Below are 21,838 nucleotides of genomic sequence, written 5' to 3'. Positions count from 1 at the left end.
CACATAGAAGTTAAGCAGTACTCAAATTTCACTATTTATACTGACTTGCTTAGTTCTCTACTGGCTCTGGAATCACTTCACGTTAGTTCTTACGCTGTTCTCTCTGATATTCAAAACCATCTGGCCCATTTCTCTCTAACATCTACTTCTATACAGCTTTTCTGGATACCAGGCTATGTTGGTATTTGTGGGAACGGGCTCTCTGACACCACAGCTAAATCTGTCTGCTCTGGCACTATCACTGCTGTGCCTGTTCCATACATGGACTGTGGTCCTGTATTCAAGATTTGGCTCCATGCCAGTTGGCAGTTGACTTGGAGTGATCAACCTGAAAACCAGGTTTTCCAAATGAAACCCTTTATTGGACTTGGACCATCTTGTTTCTGTTAGGATCGGAAAGAGGAAGTTGTTCTAACTAAATTATGCATTGGTCACAGTTTTTTAACTCATTGTTTTGTTTTATCTGGGACTGATGCACCAATGTATTATCTGTGTAACACTTGGGTTACAATAAGCCACATTTTACTGTCTTACCATCATTACTGCTCTTAACAATGCCACCATTTTAAACATATTTTGCCTCAAGGTTTATCCGTAATGCTAGACAATGTTATTGGTGATGGTGACACCGCTCACCTTAAACATGTTTTTAGTTTTTTAAAGGCCATTAATCTTTTTAATGCTATTTAAGTTTTTTTTTAAATTTATACATTAGACTTTTTTAATGTGATTTCCTTTAAAGAATCAAAGTACCTCTAGTTTGATTTGAAATTAGAAAGTGGCCATAACGTCATATAACTTGAAACCAAGACTGGAAACGGCAACTTAAGGTGAATAATGCTGCTATTTGAACTATCCAATAGTCATCCTGGTGAGTTATAATAATTAAAATTTTGCTACAAGTCTTTTAAAACTTGTATTACTTTCCATTCTGAAAACAGCAATGTCAAATAACTCTAAACCAGGACTGGAAAGGCTAACTTCAAGTGACTAATGTTGTTTTTTGAAGTTATTTTTCAGTCATCCTGGCAAGTCATGATAATTACAGTTATGCTACAGAAAGTCCTTTACAACTTGTATTACTGTGGTTTTTCTCTTATTGCTGTGGACTGGATGTAAAAATTGGATTTAACGTTATTTATGTTTTTAATTGAAAAATTAAACTGTCTTGTTTTACCTTAATTCTCTATTATGAATTTTAATAATTTTACTTTAATTTTAACTTTTTACTGGAAGTTTGACACAGATAGCCTTGTTCCTTTGCTCCATAAACAACCAAACCAACCAACTAATCATAACCTGCCTTTCAAGGCACCTGCAATAATGCAAAGGAATTGCCCCAAATATGTGCACACCATTGAAGACATCTTCAAATTAATAACATTCTTATTTAAAATGCAGTGTATGGGTGACAGTCTACCAATTGCAATTGATGATTGCTCCACTTATCGTGTTATATGTTTTTTTAGTAGAAAATGGCAGCTCCACTGGAGGGTGAAAAATTTATCGATGTCTTTCAGTGGAAATGTATTGCTGAGAAGAAATGCCATTAGTAATTAGGTAAAACATATATGTGGACTTTTGAATGCTTAGAAAGTTAAGTTTTTCGCATAAACATTGCTACTGTGGAAAACCTGTTTGTTATATGGTAGTGACTAATGAGAACCTCCCTAATCTCTGCCGTTATACAAATTGTATGATAGGAATGCATGCAAAATGCATGAAAATAAAGAGAAAAACAATAGCTTTTTTTTGTATGCTTTTTCAGATGAAAACAAAGTTTTTTTTCATTATGTATAATAGGAATAATGTACCCATGTTTATGATAGAAAGGAAATAAATTCAGTACACTTGATGCACAACATTCACTAAATTATTTTTGAGAGGTTCAATTTGTGATTGCATCACCATATCCCACTACTTTACTTGAGTGAGATTGCGTATCATAATTACTCAAGTTGCTAAAACAACATGTATCATTGTTTATTTTATGGTTTTTAGTGAGTGCTTTACAGCTTTGTTTTAGGTGTAGGCCCAAGATATTTTTAAAGAATGATGCACAATGTTGTGTTAATAATGCTAAGGTGAAATTGATGAAAGGCACTGCATATATAAACTTGTGAGTTACTCTGTGTTATGTTTTCATCTGATATCGTCACTACGGGACCATCTCAGCAAACACTGTTAAAACTCAGAATAGGTGTAGGAGAGAAAATTTTTACTTATGGAGGGACAACCTTTTCTGAGCAGGACAACCAAAGTCTTATTAATGGTTGTTTTGAAAGCGACCGTTCAAAATATCTTAAGTTTGTTCACTGATTTGTTTATGGATTTATATTTACATTAAGTTGTTATCTATTTAGCTAACTTAATAGAGCACACTTCTACATATAGATCTCGGCTTTTATTCAATAGAGAGGTAATACAGAAGTTTTGAATAATTTAACTTTCACATCTTTATTGAGTTGGGGTGAGGCATGGTATCCACACAAGTTTCATTGAGGATGCTCCCACTTTCATGCATCAGGTGATTAGTTCTCTTCTGCCCATTGCTTCCCCAAAGTCCCTTGTTATTTTGTTTCTTTGCCTTCTGCAGAGCATGCCTTATTTTTCCACATCTAACCTTTGTTCCTGACTCTTCATGTCCTGATGAAAAACAGGACCATATCCTTTTAAGTTTGCTGCACTTATGAATCATGTATGTGCTATTCTTTTTTTCTTGTATGTCATAATGTTTTATGATTGTTTTACTTCATATACTTCTTATGTTGTGACTGTTGTTCCACACCTTTCTTGCCCTACTTATCATTGTGATTTACTTACTATGGCCTCTTGTCTTTTTTATATATATTTTTATCCCCAGTCTCTTGTGTCCTTTTTTGCTGCTTGGTGGTACTCCTATTTCTCTGTCTTTAGTTCTGCTTGGCTTTACTCCCTTATCACTACCCATCAACTCTTTCTAGGGGATCTTCATTGTGACCAAATAATTGTGATAGGTACACATTTGGTTTCCATTTCTTCTTTTCTTGTCTCTATTTTAATGTATTTATTTTGTTTTTTGGGTCTGCATCCTTCCTCTTACATCTGTGACTTCTGTCTTGCTTACTTGCTTGTTTGATCTATTCTTTTGGAGCATTATAAACCTCTTGGAACCCCTGGCTTAGGTTTTTTGATTGCAATTTTTAGTTATTTTTTTAGTTTCTCTCTCTTTTTCTCTGTCTGCCAATCATTCTTGAGAGCCTTGTTGGATCCCATCCCTTTTCTCATTCTCTCACTTCTGTTAGTTGTCATCATCTTTCATATGTTTAGCCATCATGGATTTTGGCTCACTTTTCTTCAGAACTTATCCTGAATTTTTTACATTTTGTCTTTTTCCTTTTTCAACTACCTCTTAGTTATATGTATTATTAATTGTGGTGGACAAAGCATAGATGTTCTGTTATGTAGTTTTGTGCTTAATAACAAAGAAACTTTTTCCACTGATTTTGAGGTTCTCATTATTTCTCTCTCTTTCCACTTCATACTCCATATTGTTTTTCTCATTGTCCTCTTCCCATTGATCCTCTGTTTCTTTGATCATCTTCAGGCTATAGTGCCCTCTCTATTGGCAGCAGGAGGTTTAGAACCTGTCTTCCATCTCACTCATGGTTTTTATTCACATCATTTTATCATTCCTGTGCACTTTGGGATTGGTGCTCTTTGATATCAGGTAATCTGAAGACGACCTAAGAAGGTTGAAATGTTGTTCTTTACTTTATCTTAACTAAAGTTTTGATACTCATACTAGCTGTCTTTAGAATACATTTTTAATTCAAGTAGATTTCTCATCATCATGTTTAAGATGTTGTTATACATTTTTTGTTTAGTCTTAATTTGTTGGAATTACTGATGTTGGTGTTTTTTGGTGACACTGTGGTTACTTAATGCACTTTGTTAAAAAAAGAAAAAGAAAGTAAATTTCTGGTTCTCCAGTTTTTTATTTAGTTTGTTATACATGACTGACTTCATTAATGCATTATTTACATGATTTACAATAATTTTCTTGTATCATCTAATATATAGTTTTTATCAGAAGTTCTTAATGATTTAGTAGTTGTTAGAGATGGTATACATAATGAGGCCTAAATTGAAAATTCTTCTTAGACAAAAGAGCTATTTAAAATTGTTGAATTGTGGATTACTTTGCTTTATGGTATCCATTAATAGTCTTTTATTATTGTTTTTATTTAACACATGCACATAAATAAAAGTGAGAGATTTTCTTTAGCTAGGTTTACAACTTGTTCTTGTTTGGGAATTACCATAAGTATAACCTTTTTTTTTTTTGTCTGCTTATTTCTGTTGTATATCTGTATGCTTCTTTTATTGAGAGTAATTATCATGATGTTGTTAGGTCATGAACCATTATTTAAAATTTGATGCTGAGTATTCCTGTACTTGTGAAATAGCTGTGTACATTATAATTTATAAAGACTATATTTCATAATACATGCAGATCTAGTTAATGTAACCAATGCTTTAATACAGGTGATTGTATATGAACATTATGTATGTTATTAATATTTTTTGAGTTTGTCTAATATGATTGATATTTTAGGTAGCTGATGTTGAACCAGTTCTCTCACTGTTGGCAGAACAAGATCCATTTGATCATGAAACATGGGAGACACGTTACATATTGCTTCTGTGGCTTTCCATCATTGTCATGATTCCATTTCATATGGGAAGACTAGATAGTAATAACAAGTTTAATGAAGGTCAGAAAAAGCCAATTATGGAAAGGTAAATCCTTTAGTTACTATAATATTTTAACAGATAAAAAAATATATATATTGAAAAGGTAATCAAATTTACTTATATATATTAAAAATGATATTGAGATGAGGACATGATCTGGGAACTTGAAATGACTAAAGGTGAGACACTTTCAAAGCCAGAACTTTTACTAGCTATCAAGAGAGTTGTGTCCACATTCTCGGTTGTTGTATGGGATTGAGGTTAACAGGTGATTAAGGGAATTTTCAGGTGTTGAAACTTGAACACTGCTTGCTAATTCCTACATTTAGAAATATGAGTGGTAAAACTGAGTTATGGTATAGAAAAACAGACCTTTTAAGTTCCAGGATTTAATAGTTTCTGCTGGACACTGGTGTCCTTGTTACAAGTCACTGATGCTTGTATTATTTATATACTTTTGTGACTTCTAATCAATATTTCTATAAATATATCCTCAAATTGTATGGCTTAATTGTTTTTTTGACTACTAAGCACTTATCATCTTACAATTTACTTCACTAGGGTTTCCTAATTTCCATCAGTTTAATTTTCTTATCTAACCCTTTTTATTGTCATTACATTCTTGTTTATAACAACTTTACACTAAGAAGAAAGACCCACCTTTAGAAAACATTTGGATCTGTACTTACCTGTTAGTTTTATTGTACTGGTGACAAAAAATGGATTAGAGTCCATCTGCTTTTGTAATGGTCTCTACCCATGGGTATTGTTTTATCCAACTTTCACCTGTTCTGTCAAGGACTGTACTGCCACCCTGTAAATTTTATCAAATTGCATAATTGTGTTATGAAATTAGCTTGTTTCTTGACATTTCAAAATTAAATTTGCAGTGACTTTTTTTTATAATGCTGGCAGATTATTGATGTAAATATTTAGGGGTCAACCACTTACCACAACTTGAACTACTGTATAATTAACATTACATTAATCCAGACATAGTGTAGTGTTCCTTTTCCCATTTCCAACTGACTTGCAATATTATTTTCTAACTGACACTCATGGTACACTGTGTTGATTTATTTTAATTTTTCTCTCTCACTCTTCATTCAGCTCTGTAAAACATAATAAAACCAGTATTCACTGGTGTATTTGAAATTTTTTGGTGAGGGAGAGAAATTTTTTTAGAGCCTATTTGTCATGCAGTGATCTTAAACATGGCACTTACTTATGTTTTTCATTTTAATTGTACCATTTCAAGTTATTTCATCCAGTATGGAAAAACAACTGAAGTAGGTGTTTCCAGTATGAGTGTAAAATTTATAATCAGTGTATGTTTTGACAGGGACATTTTGAATATAAAAGTCATGCATGAAAGTATATATCAACTTCAGCTTCAAAATGTGGCACTCAGTTGTAAAATCCTAATATTGGTCAAGTGATGTGTTTGGTAAAAGAAGCTGTCACAGTGCTTTACTTCTCTCATTGAATGACTTAGTATAGGAAAATAAATAGTATTAATAAATCAATCATGTTTCACTTTCTTTTAATTTTTTGTAATAAAAAAACAACAACAATAATTTCTTCAAAATGGTTTTGTAATGTAATCCACAAAATAAGTACACTTACGTTGCAAAGGCAACTGTTTGCTGGTTGATAATGGATCATCCAATGTTGAATATTTTCCCAAATGCTTGTTATGGTGGGAGTTACTATTGAGGCAGATTTTGACTACTGCAATTCAGCTGTATAGTTGAGTGTGGGTATAAAATTTATATGTATTTATCTTTGTGGGAATTAATTTAAAATTGTTCTACTACATGATAATTGAACTGTAATTTTTTTATTTTTTTTTAATAAAATACCTATATGGTACCACAGATTTGTATGTTGCAGGCCAATTTTACTGTATAATTATAAATTTGTCCAACATGTGTTGTTTTCCTTGTTTACACAGAGGTAGAATAAAAGAATACACATTTTGTGCTTCTCAAAGCATATATGACTTTGCAAAGAAATAGATCAGTGGCTCACACTGTTTTTTTTGTAACTTTAATGTCTGAGGAGGGAGGGGTATATTCCTTACAGCAAAATAACAAAAAAACAACAGTAACTATGCTATTCAATTTATATAATGTTTTCTCAATCATTCTTTTCATTATTCTTTGATGATATCTCTAATCATCCTGGAATTAGGTACATTGTTTGTGTAGAAATATCTACAGATGAAGCATACACAATGTTATGAAAAAATATTTTGATGTTCATTTAGGACATTAGAGAATATGAAGTAAAGTGCCAAAACTTAAGAATGAAAACAAATACATGATATTTCTGTCAAAATCCATAGTTCATGGAAATACTTTGTTAAAAAGTAATGGAACTTTTGTATATAACATAGTTTTCACATTTACTGAAAGATTTGTAATTTTTGTGAAAGTACAATTTGGAATTGTAGTAATCATTAATTCTCCAATGTGTGCTTGGTCCATTGCTAATAGCAAATGGAATACACATGCTTTTGGGTTTACAAGGTGAGTACAGACCATAAAACCAGTCTTAACAGAAAGGGGAATTACTAAGAAATGGCTTAAATATCATAAACAAGATGGGGTAGTAATAATGAATGTTTTGAACATTGGAAAATATTGTTAGCTGTAGGTATTATCAGTGATTGTTTTTAATTCTTAAAATTTACCATCAATGCATTGGTATCAGAGCATTCATAATCACAATCTTTTGATAGTTTGATGTATCTTTATATTTTAGTTGAGCTTTGCTTTCTTTTGAGTATGATGCAAGCACCTATGTGAGAAAATAAGAATTTTCATAGTTTGCAACCATTAGACACACCATTTCATATTGCAGTGTATTGAAGACAGTACATCTATAACTAATACATTTAAAATAAAGTAAATGACATGTATCTCTCAAAATATTATGAGTATTTTGTGTGGATACACTAGCTATTGGGAACATTGCTAGAAACAGTATTTTATTTAGTTTTTCTTGCAACAAATTGAGAATAAAGTTTTAAGATGGCTTGATTAGGTAATGAAAACTTTTATTATAAATGTACTAACATTGTGCAAGATTTTATCATCCTCAGGTACAAGTAGTTTACAGTAGATCCAATCAGTACAAAAGAAAGATGTCCCATGAGAGGATATTGCTTCATAGTTTAACATAGGTATCTTTGTAACTCAGTTTCTGTCAACAGAGATTTTGTGTTTGGTAGCAAGTTTTTCTTCAAGTGTTGATTATTTCTAATTTGATGTCGGGGGATAAATGGTAAACTGCAGTGAGATATTTTATTGTTGTTTAGTGTATCAGTGTGAATTGAGTTTTAAGGTTTTTGTTCTGTGTGGAAATGTTTCAGCAGTGGTTAGTGCAAATTCGTTTGTGTGAATCAAGGAATGCTTTTTAGAGTTTAAGTCTCTGTATTACCAAATTTGCTCACCATTTCAGCCATGGGGGTATTATAATGGGGTGTAACTTTTACAGTGGTTACTACAAATTTGTTGGTGTGAATGAAGGAATGCTTTATAGAGTATAAATCTCTGTATCACCAAATATCCTCACCCTCACAACCATGGGGCATTATAATATGATGGTTAGTTCCACTATTCGTTGGTAAAAGAGTAGCCCAAAAGTTGATGATGGGTGGTGATGACTAGTTGCTTTTCATCTAGTCTTTCACTGCTAAATTAGGAATGTCTAGCATAGATAGTGCTTGTGTAACTTTGCATGAAATTAAAAACAAACTAAATTGGCACCAGTTTTGAACCCATACTTATGTCATTAATCTGATTTTAAATCTTTCCATTCAGTAGAAAATAAGAACCTTTAACTGCAAAATTGTAATGTCAATAAAAAACAAAAACTGGTTTGTGAATAGTCACATTGTTGGAAATATTAAAACAAGCACATCAAAACATTACCTTCAAACTTCAATAGTTGGATTTCTTGAGAAGATTTAAAATATTGTGTTAAAATACATTTGGTCATAAATATCTTCTGAAATTAAACTAAAACCAGCTAAAGTATATTTATGTGTTCCAATATTCAAAACAATATATCAGTAATGAAATTTCTTTGTGAATTTTAGATAAACCATAATAAAGTCTTGGGTGGTTAACTGATGGTATTGTTTGTTATTAAAATATATTTTAGTTTCAGTACATGTTAATGTCTGTAAGGTTTTGAGTTTTGTTCAAGTCTTTTAGCAGTGTCACAAAGTAATTTCTTTATGATTTAAGAAATAACATGAATTTTGAATGCATGGGATTCATAAATAATGTTTACAGTAATGGTTTTTTTAAACGTTTTTCTGTATATTTTGAAAAACAACTCAAATTCAGTTCAGGGATTGATCACGTTATATGTAGTAAAAAACATTATTAGCACCAACAAGTCTTCTTACTCCCTGTTTGTTCTCTCTGCCTGTCTCCTGGAGACACCTGTGATCAATAAAACATTGATGTTCATATTGAATAGTTGCTTATCTCCATTTTCAATCCTGGGGGGACTTTAATGGACATAATCCCCTGTGGAATGGTGCTTTGATATTGATGGTAGAAGTTGTTTCATAGAATGTATGCTCTCAGATCACAATCTTTCTCTCTCCAATACTGGTTTTCATACTTATTTTCATGCACTTAGTCTTTTTACTGCTATTGATTTCTCAGTCATGTTTCTCTCACATTTTTTGGAGGGTTGACTGTGACCCATCAGGCAGTGATAATTTTCCTATCATTTTGAGGAAGCCACCCCTGGTTGATGCTACCTGACCTGCATGCTTTGGTAAAACCTGGACCCAGCCATCTTTCACTGTTCTCTCAAAATTTGATCCTGCCATTGTTTGTAAGCCATCAATAGATGACAGCAGTGACAGACTGTATCATGCAGGCATCTGCTCAGTCTGTTTCTAAAGCCTTGACATGTTTTCCACAGTATTCCCACCCATAGTGAAGATCCTACCTGCCAAATGGCACAGAAGGATAAAAAAAAAATGTTCCTGGGATACCTTTTGTAAGTATCCTACACTTTTTTAACCTCGTTGCTTTCCACTGGACCCATGCCCATGCATGGCAGGTAAAATGTTGTAGCTAAAGGAATTTTGGATCAAGTTCATAACTAGCATTTCTTCTGTCACCAGTTCCAAAATCATACAAGACAAGTTTTGGAAGTTCAGTTGGGTATACTTCTCTCCCCTTTCACTTTTGCTCTGATGGCCAGGAAGATGCTTATATCCAGAACATCACCAATACTCTCAGTGAAAGCTTTTCTCATGCATCTGGCTTTTCTTTTTTGTCTTCCACCTTCTCTGCCACTAAGTTTCAGACAGATTGATCACCTCTTTCCTTTTGGGCCAATTGTCTCTATGACTATAATTGCCCCTTTACACTAGTGGAACCCAAGTTTGCCCTTCATCGGTTAGACCTAATAATATTCACTGAGGATATTGCTCCATCTGTCTCGTGCTTTTCTTGCTATTCTTTTGATTTCTTAACCAGATCTGGCAGGAGAATGCTTTTTTCTGATGCTTGGCACTGGGCTTTTTGTCCTCCCTTTTCTAAGCTTGGGATGGATCTCAAGACTCCTTCAAAGTATTGTCTGCTTGCTTTAATGAGCTGTCTCTTTTAAGATTTTAGAGAGAATGATTAATGCTCATATTCTTTGGTTCCTTGAATAAAAAAATCTCCTTTAGCCCACTTAGTGTGGATTACATCAACAGCACTTCACTGTGGTCCACCTGATTTGATTTAAAACATTGATCAGAGAAGTCTTTCTCAAGCGACAACATTTTGTGTCTGTATTTTTTTGACCTTGAGAAGGCTTATGATACTACATGGAGGTGTGGCATTTTGCAAGATCTCCATTAATGTTATGTGGCCATTTTTACACTTTTATGCAAAATTTTATAATGAACTGGCAAGTCCAAGAACCATGTGGGTTTGACACTTTTCTGTTTTATCTCACAGGAATTTGGAGTTCATCAGGGCTGCATCATGGGTGTCACATTTTTCAGTGTGAAAATTAATGCCATCAGTGGACAACTTCCTCCTACCATTGCAAATTGCCTTTATGTTGACAATTTTCACATCTTGTATCGGTCATCAAGAATAAGGTTTATTGACTGGTAGCTTCAGACTGCCTTCATTTGTTTGTTGAAGTGGACTACAGCAAACAGTTTTACCCTTTCCTTCTATAAAATTTTTTTTCATGCACTTTTGCCACCAATGGGGTATTCACCCCAATCCCAGGCTTCGTCTTGATGAAGTTATTCTTCCAGTGATCCCTGAGGCAATGTTTTATGGACTTACCTTTAATCGTAAGCTGACCTTCATTCCACACATCAAACAGCTATGCATCATGTGTACAAGGGCACTCAACATCCTCCATGTCTTCTCTTCTACCTCTCAGGGAGTGGATTGATGTTCTATGCAAAAGATATATTGTTCTCACAATAAGTTGAAACTGGACTATGGGTCTGTGATCTATGGCTCTGCCAGGACTTTAGCCTTGAAGATGCTGAACCCAGTTTGCCATCTGTGGTATCAGCTCTGCAGTGGGGCTTTCCACACTTCTTCATTCGTGAGTGTGTACACTAAGTCTCATGAACTTCATATACACCTCTGCCATCTGAAGCTTTCTTTACTGTATGCTTCAAAACTTTGATCCTGACTGGGATTGCATCTTCCTTCTTCAGTGGGCTGTGTTTCTCAGAATAAACAGTCTGTTATTATTCCTTTACGCTTTCATATCCAGATGCAGTTGGGTCTGTCCTTGGATGATGTTGCTTTCTTCACAGGTGAACCCATCCCATCATGGCTTATTACCATCTCCAATTGTGACCCTTCTTTGAGTCATCTGAGAAAGATGGATACACCAGATTGGAAATACTATCTTCTTTTGCCCGAACACCTTTCAAAACATCCTTCCATTCCAATTTCTATAGATGGTTCGATGTGAACTCTGACATAGTTTATTGTGGTTTATTGGTTGCTAGGATCTCTAGATTCTAGAGTTATTTTTTTATGTTCACTGCCAAACTGTACTCCATTTTTTTTTTTGTTCTTGATCATGTAGAAGCAATGTAACACATGAATTGTACTGTTTATACAGACTTGCTTAGATCTCTGGTGGCCATGAAATTACATGACATTAGTTATGACAATGACCTTGTTGATAATCAAAACAGAGTGACCCATTTCTTTTATCATCCCTTTCTATTCAGTTTTGTGCATGCCAACCCGTATTGGTATTTGTGGGAATGAACTTGGTGACACTGCAGCTGAGTCAGTCTATTCTTTTTATCATCCCTTTCTATTCAGTTTTGTGGTTGCCAACCTGTATTGGTATTTGTGGGAATGAACTTGGTGACACTGCAGCTGAGTCAGTCTATTCTGATACTATTACTGCCATAGATCTTTTTAATTGTATTTAAGTTTTTTTAAGTTTGAAATTTGGAAATTGTTACTAATAATTTTACTTTTATTTTTTTTTTTTAATTGGCCATTTGGTACAGATAGCCTACTTGCTTTACAGTTATTAAGGCTAAACAACCAACTAATCTTTATTAAACCTATCTAGCCAGGTATCGTTTACGGAATGTGTCACTAGGTGTTAGTGGCTTATGTTCAAAATTTCATTAAACTATTTGTTTATGGTATACCAATCAGTGTAGCATAAAATTATAGCTAATAATCTATATTTTAATAGCATGTAAATATTATGTTGTTAATTTTATAAGGAAATATTTTTAAAATTTTGAATTTTCCTTAGTGTGAGAAAGGTGACATACTTAAGCATTGCATCTTATCTATTTTATTCATTACCCCCTCAATAAGTATAAAATTCAATGTAAATTACTCATTATAAAAGTGGTGTTGCTCAGACACACCCCTGTTGCCACACCTACCTGTCATATTCTCTCTTTTAGGGTTTGTTAATAGTTCTCTCTTTCATTTAATTATATATTATCTATAATAAATAGAGAGCAAAAGTTTTCTTCTATCAAAGGACATATTGTATTATGTTGTATTTTGAAGAAAACATTGTCAGTTTTTTTTAGTACAAGTTTAATTCCTACAGGAAGAATAACAGCTAGCTTGTATGAATTTGTAATGGCTTTTGTCACACAATCAGAAAGCCAGAAATATTTTGATTGAGGAAATTACCTGCATGTTGCATGTTATTATTCTATATTATTTATATTATTTAATTAAATAAAATTTTGTGCATTATTACCAGGAAGGTTTTAGTGTCTTCAATAGTGAACAACAAAAAAAGAAGACATGAGAGTACTTTAATAATAAAATTAATAAATAATAAAATAATAAAAATTTTGTGCATTATTACCAGGAAGGGTTAAGTGTCTTTAATAGTAAACAGCAAAGAAAGAAGACATGAGAGAAGTACTTTACACAGCAAAAAAAGAAAGGAGACATGGGAAAGTACTTTACTTTATTTCTTTTTTTTCATATTCCTTATTATTATAAATGAATTCAAATGAAAAAGTAGGTATCTTTAAGTTACATTAAGGTTAGATTAGGTAAAATAAATTATAATAAAATATTTGATGAAATAAAGCGAGCAGCAGCTCAGAATCTCAATAACATACTGTCTACTAAGGATAAATGAATGTAGTTTCATGTTACCTTTGAAGTTATTCTGGAAAGAAGAGAGGTTAATTCCAATATGGTAATTCCCTCAATCATTCTCGTTGAGTGCTCCTTTCAGTATACAGATTTTTTTTCACACATACCACAAGCCTTCTCCTAGCCCCTGTTGGAATGAAATGATTCCAATATATCTCTTATACAAATCATCACCATGCATCAATTCTTTCACCAGTTGGAAGTATGGCATCACGTGGTGCATGTGACTCCCTCCATATGCCTCTACCAAACTATCACTTTTATTTGGCAGTGTTTCTGCTTGGACATGTTCCTTATTGTTTATTTAAAGTTTCACATTTGACTACAGCATAATCACAAAGTGGTCTCCATTTATTTCACTTCTAGTTTCTATTAAGACTGTTTCTTAACTTCAATTCCATTTTAGTACAGTTACATTTTCATTTATGCTTTCAATTATTGGTTGATTTTTCCTTATTTTTTTGAATTCTGAAGTTCATGTTATCACTTTGAGGGTCACACCTGCAACTACCATTATATCTCTGGCCTCAGGTGCAGGTGACTTCTGCAGAGTATTTATCTGTGTTTATTAGCTGGAAGATAGAATGTTACATGGGTCAAATTGTGTCTGTAGACCTTGCCTCACTACCTCCTGAACAAGTTGAGCCTGTTCAGCAGACACGAGCTTATATCACCTGTTTCTACCACTTGAATTTGCCATGTTCTCTCATGCTGTTGCCAAAGGGGTCAGTTGGGGCTAATATCGGTCTTTTGTGTTTTGTTTCTTGGGTATGTGACATTTTAACTCTTTTCTCAATTTCCTATCAACTGCTTCCTTCCTTACTATGGCCAATCTTTCCATCCCAACTTGGTTCCCCATTCCAAAATATTTGGGTACATGCTGACACAATAAAGTGATGGGATTAGTATGCCTCATCCCTTGTCAGCTTTGAATCAGTTTGCTCTTGCATGTCATCATAAAGCCTGCCCTTTTCTGGACCAGCAATTGTTAGGTTCCATTTTGCCTTTTGGTGTTTTCATCCCAAATCTCCTGTAAATATGACCCATGCTCAATCTTGCTACTTTTTTTCTTACTGTCACAAATCTTTTTGTGTTATCTTTCTACCAATTATCTCCTCTCTGAGGCTCTCCACCAAAATCATGAGGTTTTGAGATCACAGTTTGACATGTTTTAATTTTTGACTCTGGCTCTACATATGTGGTTTCTCTGTTGTTGGGACCTTTTAAGTTATGATGCAACCTTAACTTGTATTTCTTCTTTGGGATATGGTATGGCTCCATTTCTTTGGTAATTTGTGTTTGAGACAATCCCTGAGTCTTTTGAATCATGAGTTACATTAGTACAGCAGCAGTCTATCATTTTTAACTTTGCTGCCCATTTGTCTCCGTTGGAGCCCAGTATTTCCTGTCTCTTTCAACCCTTATCTCTTCCATCTTTTCAGGGTGCATCATCTCATAATTTTCTTCAACAATACACACAAATGTTACCAACAGTGTTTGGTACTATCTAGTGGATTCTGATCAAGTAGGAGCTAAACTTAACCAAATTTCTTCATCACTGACATCCTTTTGTTATTGATCATTGTATTTTTCATGCTTTATTAGAAGGATTCACAATTTCATTTTTTTCCCACTTTCCTGTGTCTTTTCTGCCTTGAGTTTCCATAACCAGCCAGTATCTGACAGAAAAGGTTCAGGAACTACTATCTCAGTAGTCCAATCGAACTTTTCTACATTCTTCACCAGGATTTTATTTCAAACTCTCCATTGTTTTCCAGAAACATTGGGAATAGAATCCTGTCATCAATTTGTCTCTCCTCAATTGCTTTGTTCAACTGCTCTGTTTTACCATGGAGTCATTTAGCACCCTATTGTGGGCATTTTTTTGGGCTTCTGGGCTTCAGGTGTTGCTAGTGCTTATCACCATATCCCTCTATCCCCTTAATTTTGTCCGTATCTTTGTTTCATCCATTATGGGGTGCTTTATCAGCTTCTTACCCTATCCTTTGGGCTTTTTTCTGCCCCTTACATTTTCTGTTGGGTGTTCAGAGCTTTTTCTCACTATCTATGCTCTGGGGTTACAATTCCACTATTATATGGATGATTGGTTTCTTCTGGCTCATTCTGTACTGGAGTTGGCCAGCCATACTCATAAACTTCTTGTAGTGAATCTTCATGTTGGGAACACTTGCACCACATTCATCTTGTTGCAAGTCACGTTCTGGGTGCTTTCAGTCTTGTAGTGGATTGTTTTTCTCACCTGACAGAATTTCTCCATTGTCACAGCCCTCAAAAATCACACATTACCCCTCTTTTAGTCCCCAGTATCTCATCCTTGAGCTCTAGCTGTTGATGCATTCTGTTAGGATTGGTTCCACAAATTTTTTGTTTTTCTCCTATCCATCCATGAAGTAAGACAAAATTACTTCATCATGTGATCTCTCTCATCTGTACCACTCCATGTCAAGTGCTTTATTGCTTCTTATTGGTCCAGTTCAATCATAGTTTTCATGATTATACTAGACCATACTACCATGTATTTTATTGTGAGGATGCTCTTGCTTTTTGAATGATTCCAGTTAGTTTAGCTGTTGGGGGAGCTGATTTATATTATACAGACATCCTTTTGGTAGTAAATGTCAGGTCCCTGAATTGATTGATTGATCAAAGCTAATGTGTCATGTTCAGAAGTCAGAATGATTCTAGATTTTCTCTTGGACTTCAGATAAAGATGGTTTGATTCTCATCCTAGCCTCGCATGGATGTCTGTGTGAGAAGAGGAAAGTACCTATTGGAAATACATTTTCAATATAGGAAAATTATAACTTTAGTTTTATTTTGATTTTGTTTTTGGTGGTTACAAGATCAGTCAAATTGACCAAACTTGTATAGAGTTAGGGTAGAGAAAATAACAGATAAGATGTAAAGTTATAGTGAAAACAAACATTTGAAATGTATTTAGGAAGTTTTAATGATTATACAAATGAAATTTTAGACTTGAGATGAAGAAAAGTATTTTAAAGTTAATTTGCACACAGATTATTCAAAACAAATATTGTATGATATTCTCTGACAATTTTTTTTAGTTTATTAAAAATACTTCATTAAAAACATTATTTTTTGTTTACTGAAAACTGACAAATTTCATGATGATATATTTACACTGTATCAAAAATTAGTAGTATAAAGATTTTGAACCAAGTACAGCAAGTTCATGTGGTTGGTCAAATTGACTGAGCCTATATTGATAGAGCTAAATCCTGTGAAAGCATTGATTAAATTTTCTGTTTCAAAGTCATGATATATTTTGAAAAATTTATTTCCATATTTTGTTTTTAGTTCTCTGTAATTCATTATTACTTTGAGATATTTTTTGTGCTTCTACCACAGGAAATTGAGGACTACATAGTTTGGTTAACTTGAATTTCATAACTTCATAGTTTAATTTTGTTATTAATTATTATTGATATTTTTTAAGTTGAGAAGCAAATTTTATTGTGCAATTTGCAAAATTATTAATTTTCTTTACAAAAACTTTGATATTGTATAATATGATTTATTTCAGAATCAGTGATGTCATTAAATTATATCTCAGTGTTGGAGATAAGGTCCAGGATGCTGCTGCTTTTCTGGCAGCTCGTTTCATTACTCGTCCAGATGTCAAGGAAGTGCACTTTTTTTCATTTCTGAAGTGGACTTTAAAGGTATGACTAGAGTTACAAACTGTAATTACATGTGTATGATTGTGTATCAGAATAATGTCATGCATTAACTTGTATCTTAAAACAGAATGCAGATTGTGATGATCTGCAGAAACATCTTATCAAAGTTTAACTGAACTAACAATGCCATAGGGTTTTATGCATTTTCACATATTTTAGTCCAAGCTTCTTCATGTGTACCATTTTACAAGTGAAATATTGGAAAGGTTTGCAGCTTTTTGTTTCAGTCTTTAATTGTTAAGGTAGCTGATTTTGAAGCTGCAGGACTATGAAGTTCCAAATATCATGATCAGATCCTTGAAAATGAGACCCAGTGTTCATTGAAATGTCAGGCACTTCTTTCACTAATGTTTTTGCCTTCATTTTATCAGTTATATAAAAAAAAGATTAATTTAGAAATCTCAGACACAACAGAACCAATCTTTAGTCTTATATAAGATATGTTCTAGGACATTGGAATCTGATGCTGTTTTTTAATTTCTATTATACTCGAAATAACTAAATTCCTTAGTGGAAAGAATATTTAATATATTGTCATGTAACAAGCCCTTCAATAGACAAAACCTTACTATCTCTGATTTACATTATGTTCACTGCAAAGTGTAATAGGAAGAAAATAAATTTTCAGTCTTATAGGATCAGGGATCATAAAGTATAGAAAATAAAAATTTGGTCAATAGTTACCTCTTCTGCTTTTTATTCAGTCTTTACTTAAAACTATGTGTGCTAAATACTTCTGTAAGTCATACAGGGTATTCAAAAAGATTGGAAGCATAGGCACTTAATTGTTCAAAGTGCTGTACTTTTAAATCAATTGAAGTTTGGATTAACAACAAGATTAACTTTACTTCCATATGCTTTGACAGTACCATAATCAGTCACATATCTGAAATTAAGGAAAGCTGTAAATCATTTATGGTTCAAACATTATTCAGACACCATGTAGTTTAGTGGAAACTGCTTGGAAATTCCAAAATACAATTTGAAACATGACAAGTGTTTGTCATTGACTTGATGGTCATTGACTCAGAAATCACAGTTGTGGAAACATTTTAATGAAAGGTTGGTGTCATTGCTTTTGAACTGCTGTGAGCAAAAATACTAGCTTATTGGTTTGTCAGTTTTTCTTCAGAATTAGTAAAGTTTATTAGTAAAGTAAAATAAGTAAATAAATGATATGATGTTAATAAAAATCATGAACCTAAAGGATAAAAATTACTGTTCATCAACTTTGTTTAGTTTACATGAAAAATTATTGTTCAAACAAATTATTAATATTATTATTATTATTAAGTCTCTTGATCACTACTATATTGGCTGCATCTAAGCCAGTTTGATGAGCCCTTGTATTGGATGAGAGGCCTCATTGACATTGGATTGAGCAGATACACTGTGGATGATATATTATTACATTTTTTATATACTTTCACTTAAGTTTTTATTACATCATCTACAAAATTACAGGAATGTAATACTCTTTGTTTGCTATGAAATGAATCATGTTTAACTTATTCCTCTCATATGATGTTACACTATCTATTTTACCTACTTAATAAAACAAGTTAGGTTCTTCACTTATTGAATATCAGTTTTTAAAACAGCTAATACAAGATTGAAAAACTAAGTAAGACAAAAAACATAAGGTTTTGCACATGCTAAGATGATAGGATTAGGTGATCAAAGTGAATGTGTGCAGATCCAAAACATGTAGGAATGATGGAAGAGATCTCATTGCAATCCTCGAATTAAGTTTGAAGATCGTGTATGAAGAGATGTTCTGCTTGAAGAGTGTGAACTTTTCCAAATCACAGTCTGAGGAAAACCAATGTTTCAGAGCTTAAGTGCTAGTATTTGCTGATCATCAACAACTTGTTAAATTCTGATATGATACCTTGCCTCTGCTAACATATTTGCTTTCCTTTATTTTGTGCTGCTATTTCTATATGCACTTTTGCATGCCACTAATCTTGAGGCTTCTACTTAAATTCATGTATTTCCATATAATGTTGCTGTACTATAGCATGCAAATAAATGTGCAACAACCCTCCACAAATAGTATTATGATACACTTTGCTAGTGTAGCTAATTCATTCTGAGTGCTAAATCATTACTTCTAAAATAGGCATTCATGCATGTAGATATGTAATTTTTTTCTCTTGTGCCAGTGATTAGTGATTTTTTGACAACGTTTGTTTTCTGTTGTAGTTATTTAGCTTGTGGAAGGCTTTTGATTATTTTTTCTTTCCTGTTTGCAGTATGAACTTGCAAGTTCATGCTACTGCCACACCATTGTTACATTTGGGTTGGAGTTTTGGCTTGGGAGAGATTTTTTTTTCTTGGCAATCATTTTTAGAGAGTGACACTTTTAACTGCTTGTTTTCTCCACATTTTGTTATACTTCTGTTATTGATTTACCTCATTCTTCCTTGTTATTATAATTCAATATGGTTTCCTAGTTTTGTTACTTTTTGTCCCTTTCTCTTGTGTTGTATGATTTTTCACCTTCCTTGCTTCATCTTGGCTTGGCTACTGACTATTTGTTTTCTCTTTTCTGTATATTCAGGTCCATACATATCAACTTTTTTCACGTGCATGATGGATTCCATCATGCATTGTCCACCTTGTTGGGCAGAGACGATACTTCAGGCTCACAATGGGATGTTTCCCTTTCTTAATTATCAAAATTGGAGTCTCTTGTTCTAGCATAGATGCTACATCCTTTCTCCTTACATATCCGTATCCACATTCTCACATGTTTGTCTCACCTTTAGTATTCTACTACTTCTGGCTCCTTTTCTTTGCCATTCTGTTTTGGGATGTCTCTTGTTTGTTGGAATTTTGAGTGGAAGCTGCATGTTAACACTCCTCTATTTCTTCTCTGATTTCTCATCTCTTGTAATTCTCTCTTGTTTCTCATCTTCTGGATACCATTTTTCTCCCTGTTCACCCAATCTATTTTTCTGCTCTGATCGGTTGGCAATCTCACCATTGCCTTCAATGTTATCTATATTGATAGGTACTATCCCTTGAGTTCAGGCATAGCATAGCTTGCTCACCTGTAGCACCCATTTGTAGCTGATTGTTGGGTCATTCAGGTATTATCAGAGGGATTGACTCTTTGTTTTTCCTCCCTTCCTCCTTTGTCTCCTATTTCCATTTCTTTTACTTCTTGTAATCCAATTTGTTACTAGCATCTGCCAGAAAGAGTTTTGAATATCTTAGAGAAAGATGTTATTGAACAGGTTTTTCTTCTTTTTCCAGGCTTTTATTTTTGTCTGTTCATCATCCCTAATATCTTCTTTTTTTTAACCTCAGTTACTTCATCAACTTCCCTTGTTTTACCATGGAGTTCTTTCTTACCTTCAGATTGTCTTTTACTTCAGGTTTATTGATGATCAAAGTCAGTGCCTCAGATATTTACCTTCTCATTCCTATTTTCTCTACTTCCTGGGGTTATCCTAAATTTGTTCAACAAGGCCATGTGTCTCAATGCTGTGCTCTCTCCTTTGGCCTTACTTTGGTTCTATATGTTTTCTTTCAGGTGGTCAAGAGTTTTTGCTCATCACTTTTGTGGCCTGAAACTGTCGTTTTATCATTATATGGGTGACTGACTTCTTTTGGCTCCAATTGGAAAGCCTTCTACAACCATACTCTTTCTCCTCCTTCAGGAGTCATCATGTCTGGATTGGCTGGTCAAACTGGAGAAGTTGCATCTCATGTCCACTCACAATTTCATTCTTTTGGGTGAGTTTTTCAATTCTACTCTTTATTTGAGGGTCATGGTTCACTTAATTTACACAGCCATGTCCTCTCGCACTGTCATTGCACTGCTGGTTTTATCTGTCTTTTGGGGTCTTGATCCTCCATGGAATCTCTTGTCGATTGTTAGTCATAATCATACAGGTCATCTTCAACGAACTCTGCAGGAGCAGGATAATTTCATTTGAGATCTCTTGTCCTCCACCATTCATCTTCCTTCTTCCCTGCTGGTTGAGTTTGCTTGGTGGCTTAACAAAGCCTGTACCTCAGCATGGTGTTCCTCTTCCTTGTTCAGATCTTTAACTATTTACAGTTGCATCCCTGATGAGATGGAGGTATATTTGGACTCTTGAGATATCATGCCAGTGGTTAAATGTCAAATTCATTTTTTTCATATCCATCTCTTAGAACTGTTGGTGGTACATCAAGCTTTGGAACATTTTCTTTGAAATACCTGTGGACATTTTAATAATGATCTATACCAACAATTTTTCTAGTTGTCTCTTATATCAATCATCAAAAGGAAATGTCTGGTCTCACTCTGTGTTTTCATACTCTAGACCTTATTTTATAGGCATTTTCATTTGCAAGCTGTACATTATTGCTTGAGTCCTGGGTGTCCTGAATCTTGTTGTCAATTGACTCTCACAACCCAACAGAGTGGTTCCTTGATCCTCTGGTATTGAAGCAGCTATACTGTTAACTGGGTACTCCCTTTCTGGGTGGTTTTGCCATTCACTATACTTCCCTGTTCTGGTTCCTTGTTCCTGGTCCTGCAGCTTTGACTGTGGATGCATTCAGTCTGGGCTGATTCAACATTATTCTTTATGCCTATCCTCTTATTCATTTTGTACTGTATCTGCTTTCTTTTATTCAGACCACTCCATGTTAATTCCTCCTGATCACTCTGTATTGGTTGGCTCAACTATAGTTTGTTTTAACCTTCTTAATGTCTTCTCT

General features: G+C 33.8%; 1 protein-coding gene across 1 annotated transcript in view; it reads left to right on the top strand.

The window, feature by feature from the left end:
• LOC143251710 (tubulin-specific chaperone D-like) overlaps positions 1-19,822 on the top strand; it is a 30,709-nt gene extending 10,887 nt beyond the window's left edge. The window contains exons 2-5 of the mRNA XM_076502955.1: positions 4,598-4,782; positions 16,963-17,101; positions 19,325-19,421; positions 19,683-19,822. Of these exons, the coding sequence (XP_076359070.1) occupies positions 4,598-4,782; positions 16,963-17,101; positions 19,325-19,421; positions 19,683-19,822 (561 nt within the window). The remainder of the gene's footprint in view (positions 1-4,597; positions 4,783-16,962; positions 17,102-19,324; positions 19,422-19,682) is intronic.
• The last annotated feature ends 2,016 nt before the right edge of the window (positions 19,823-21,838 follow it).

Source organism: Tachypleus tridentatus, chromosome 6 (assembly GCF_004210375.1).
Source record: "Tachypleus tridentatus isolate NWPU-2018 chromosome 6, ASM421037v1, whole genome shotgun sequence".
In the NCBI taxonomy this organism is placed as follows: domain Eukaryota; kingdom Metazoa; phylum Arthropoda; class Merostomata; order Xiphosura; family Limulidae; genus Tachypleus; species Tachypleus tridentatus.
The sequence above is the reverse complement of the archived record's forward strand: the minus strand, read 5'-3'. Positions and strand labels throughout refer to the sequence as shown.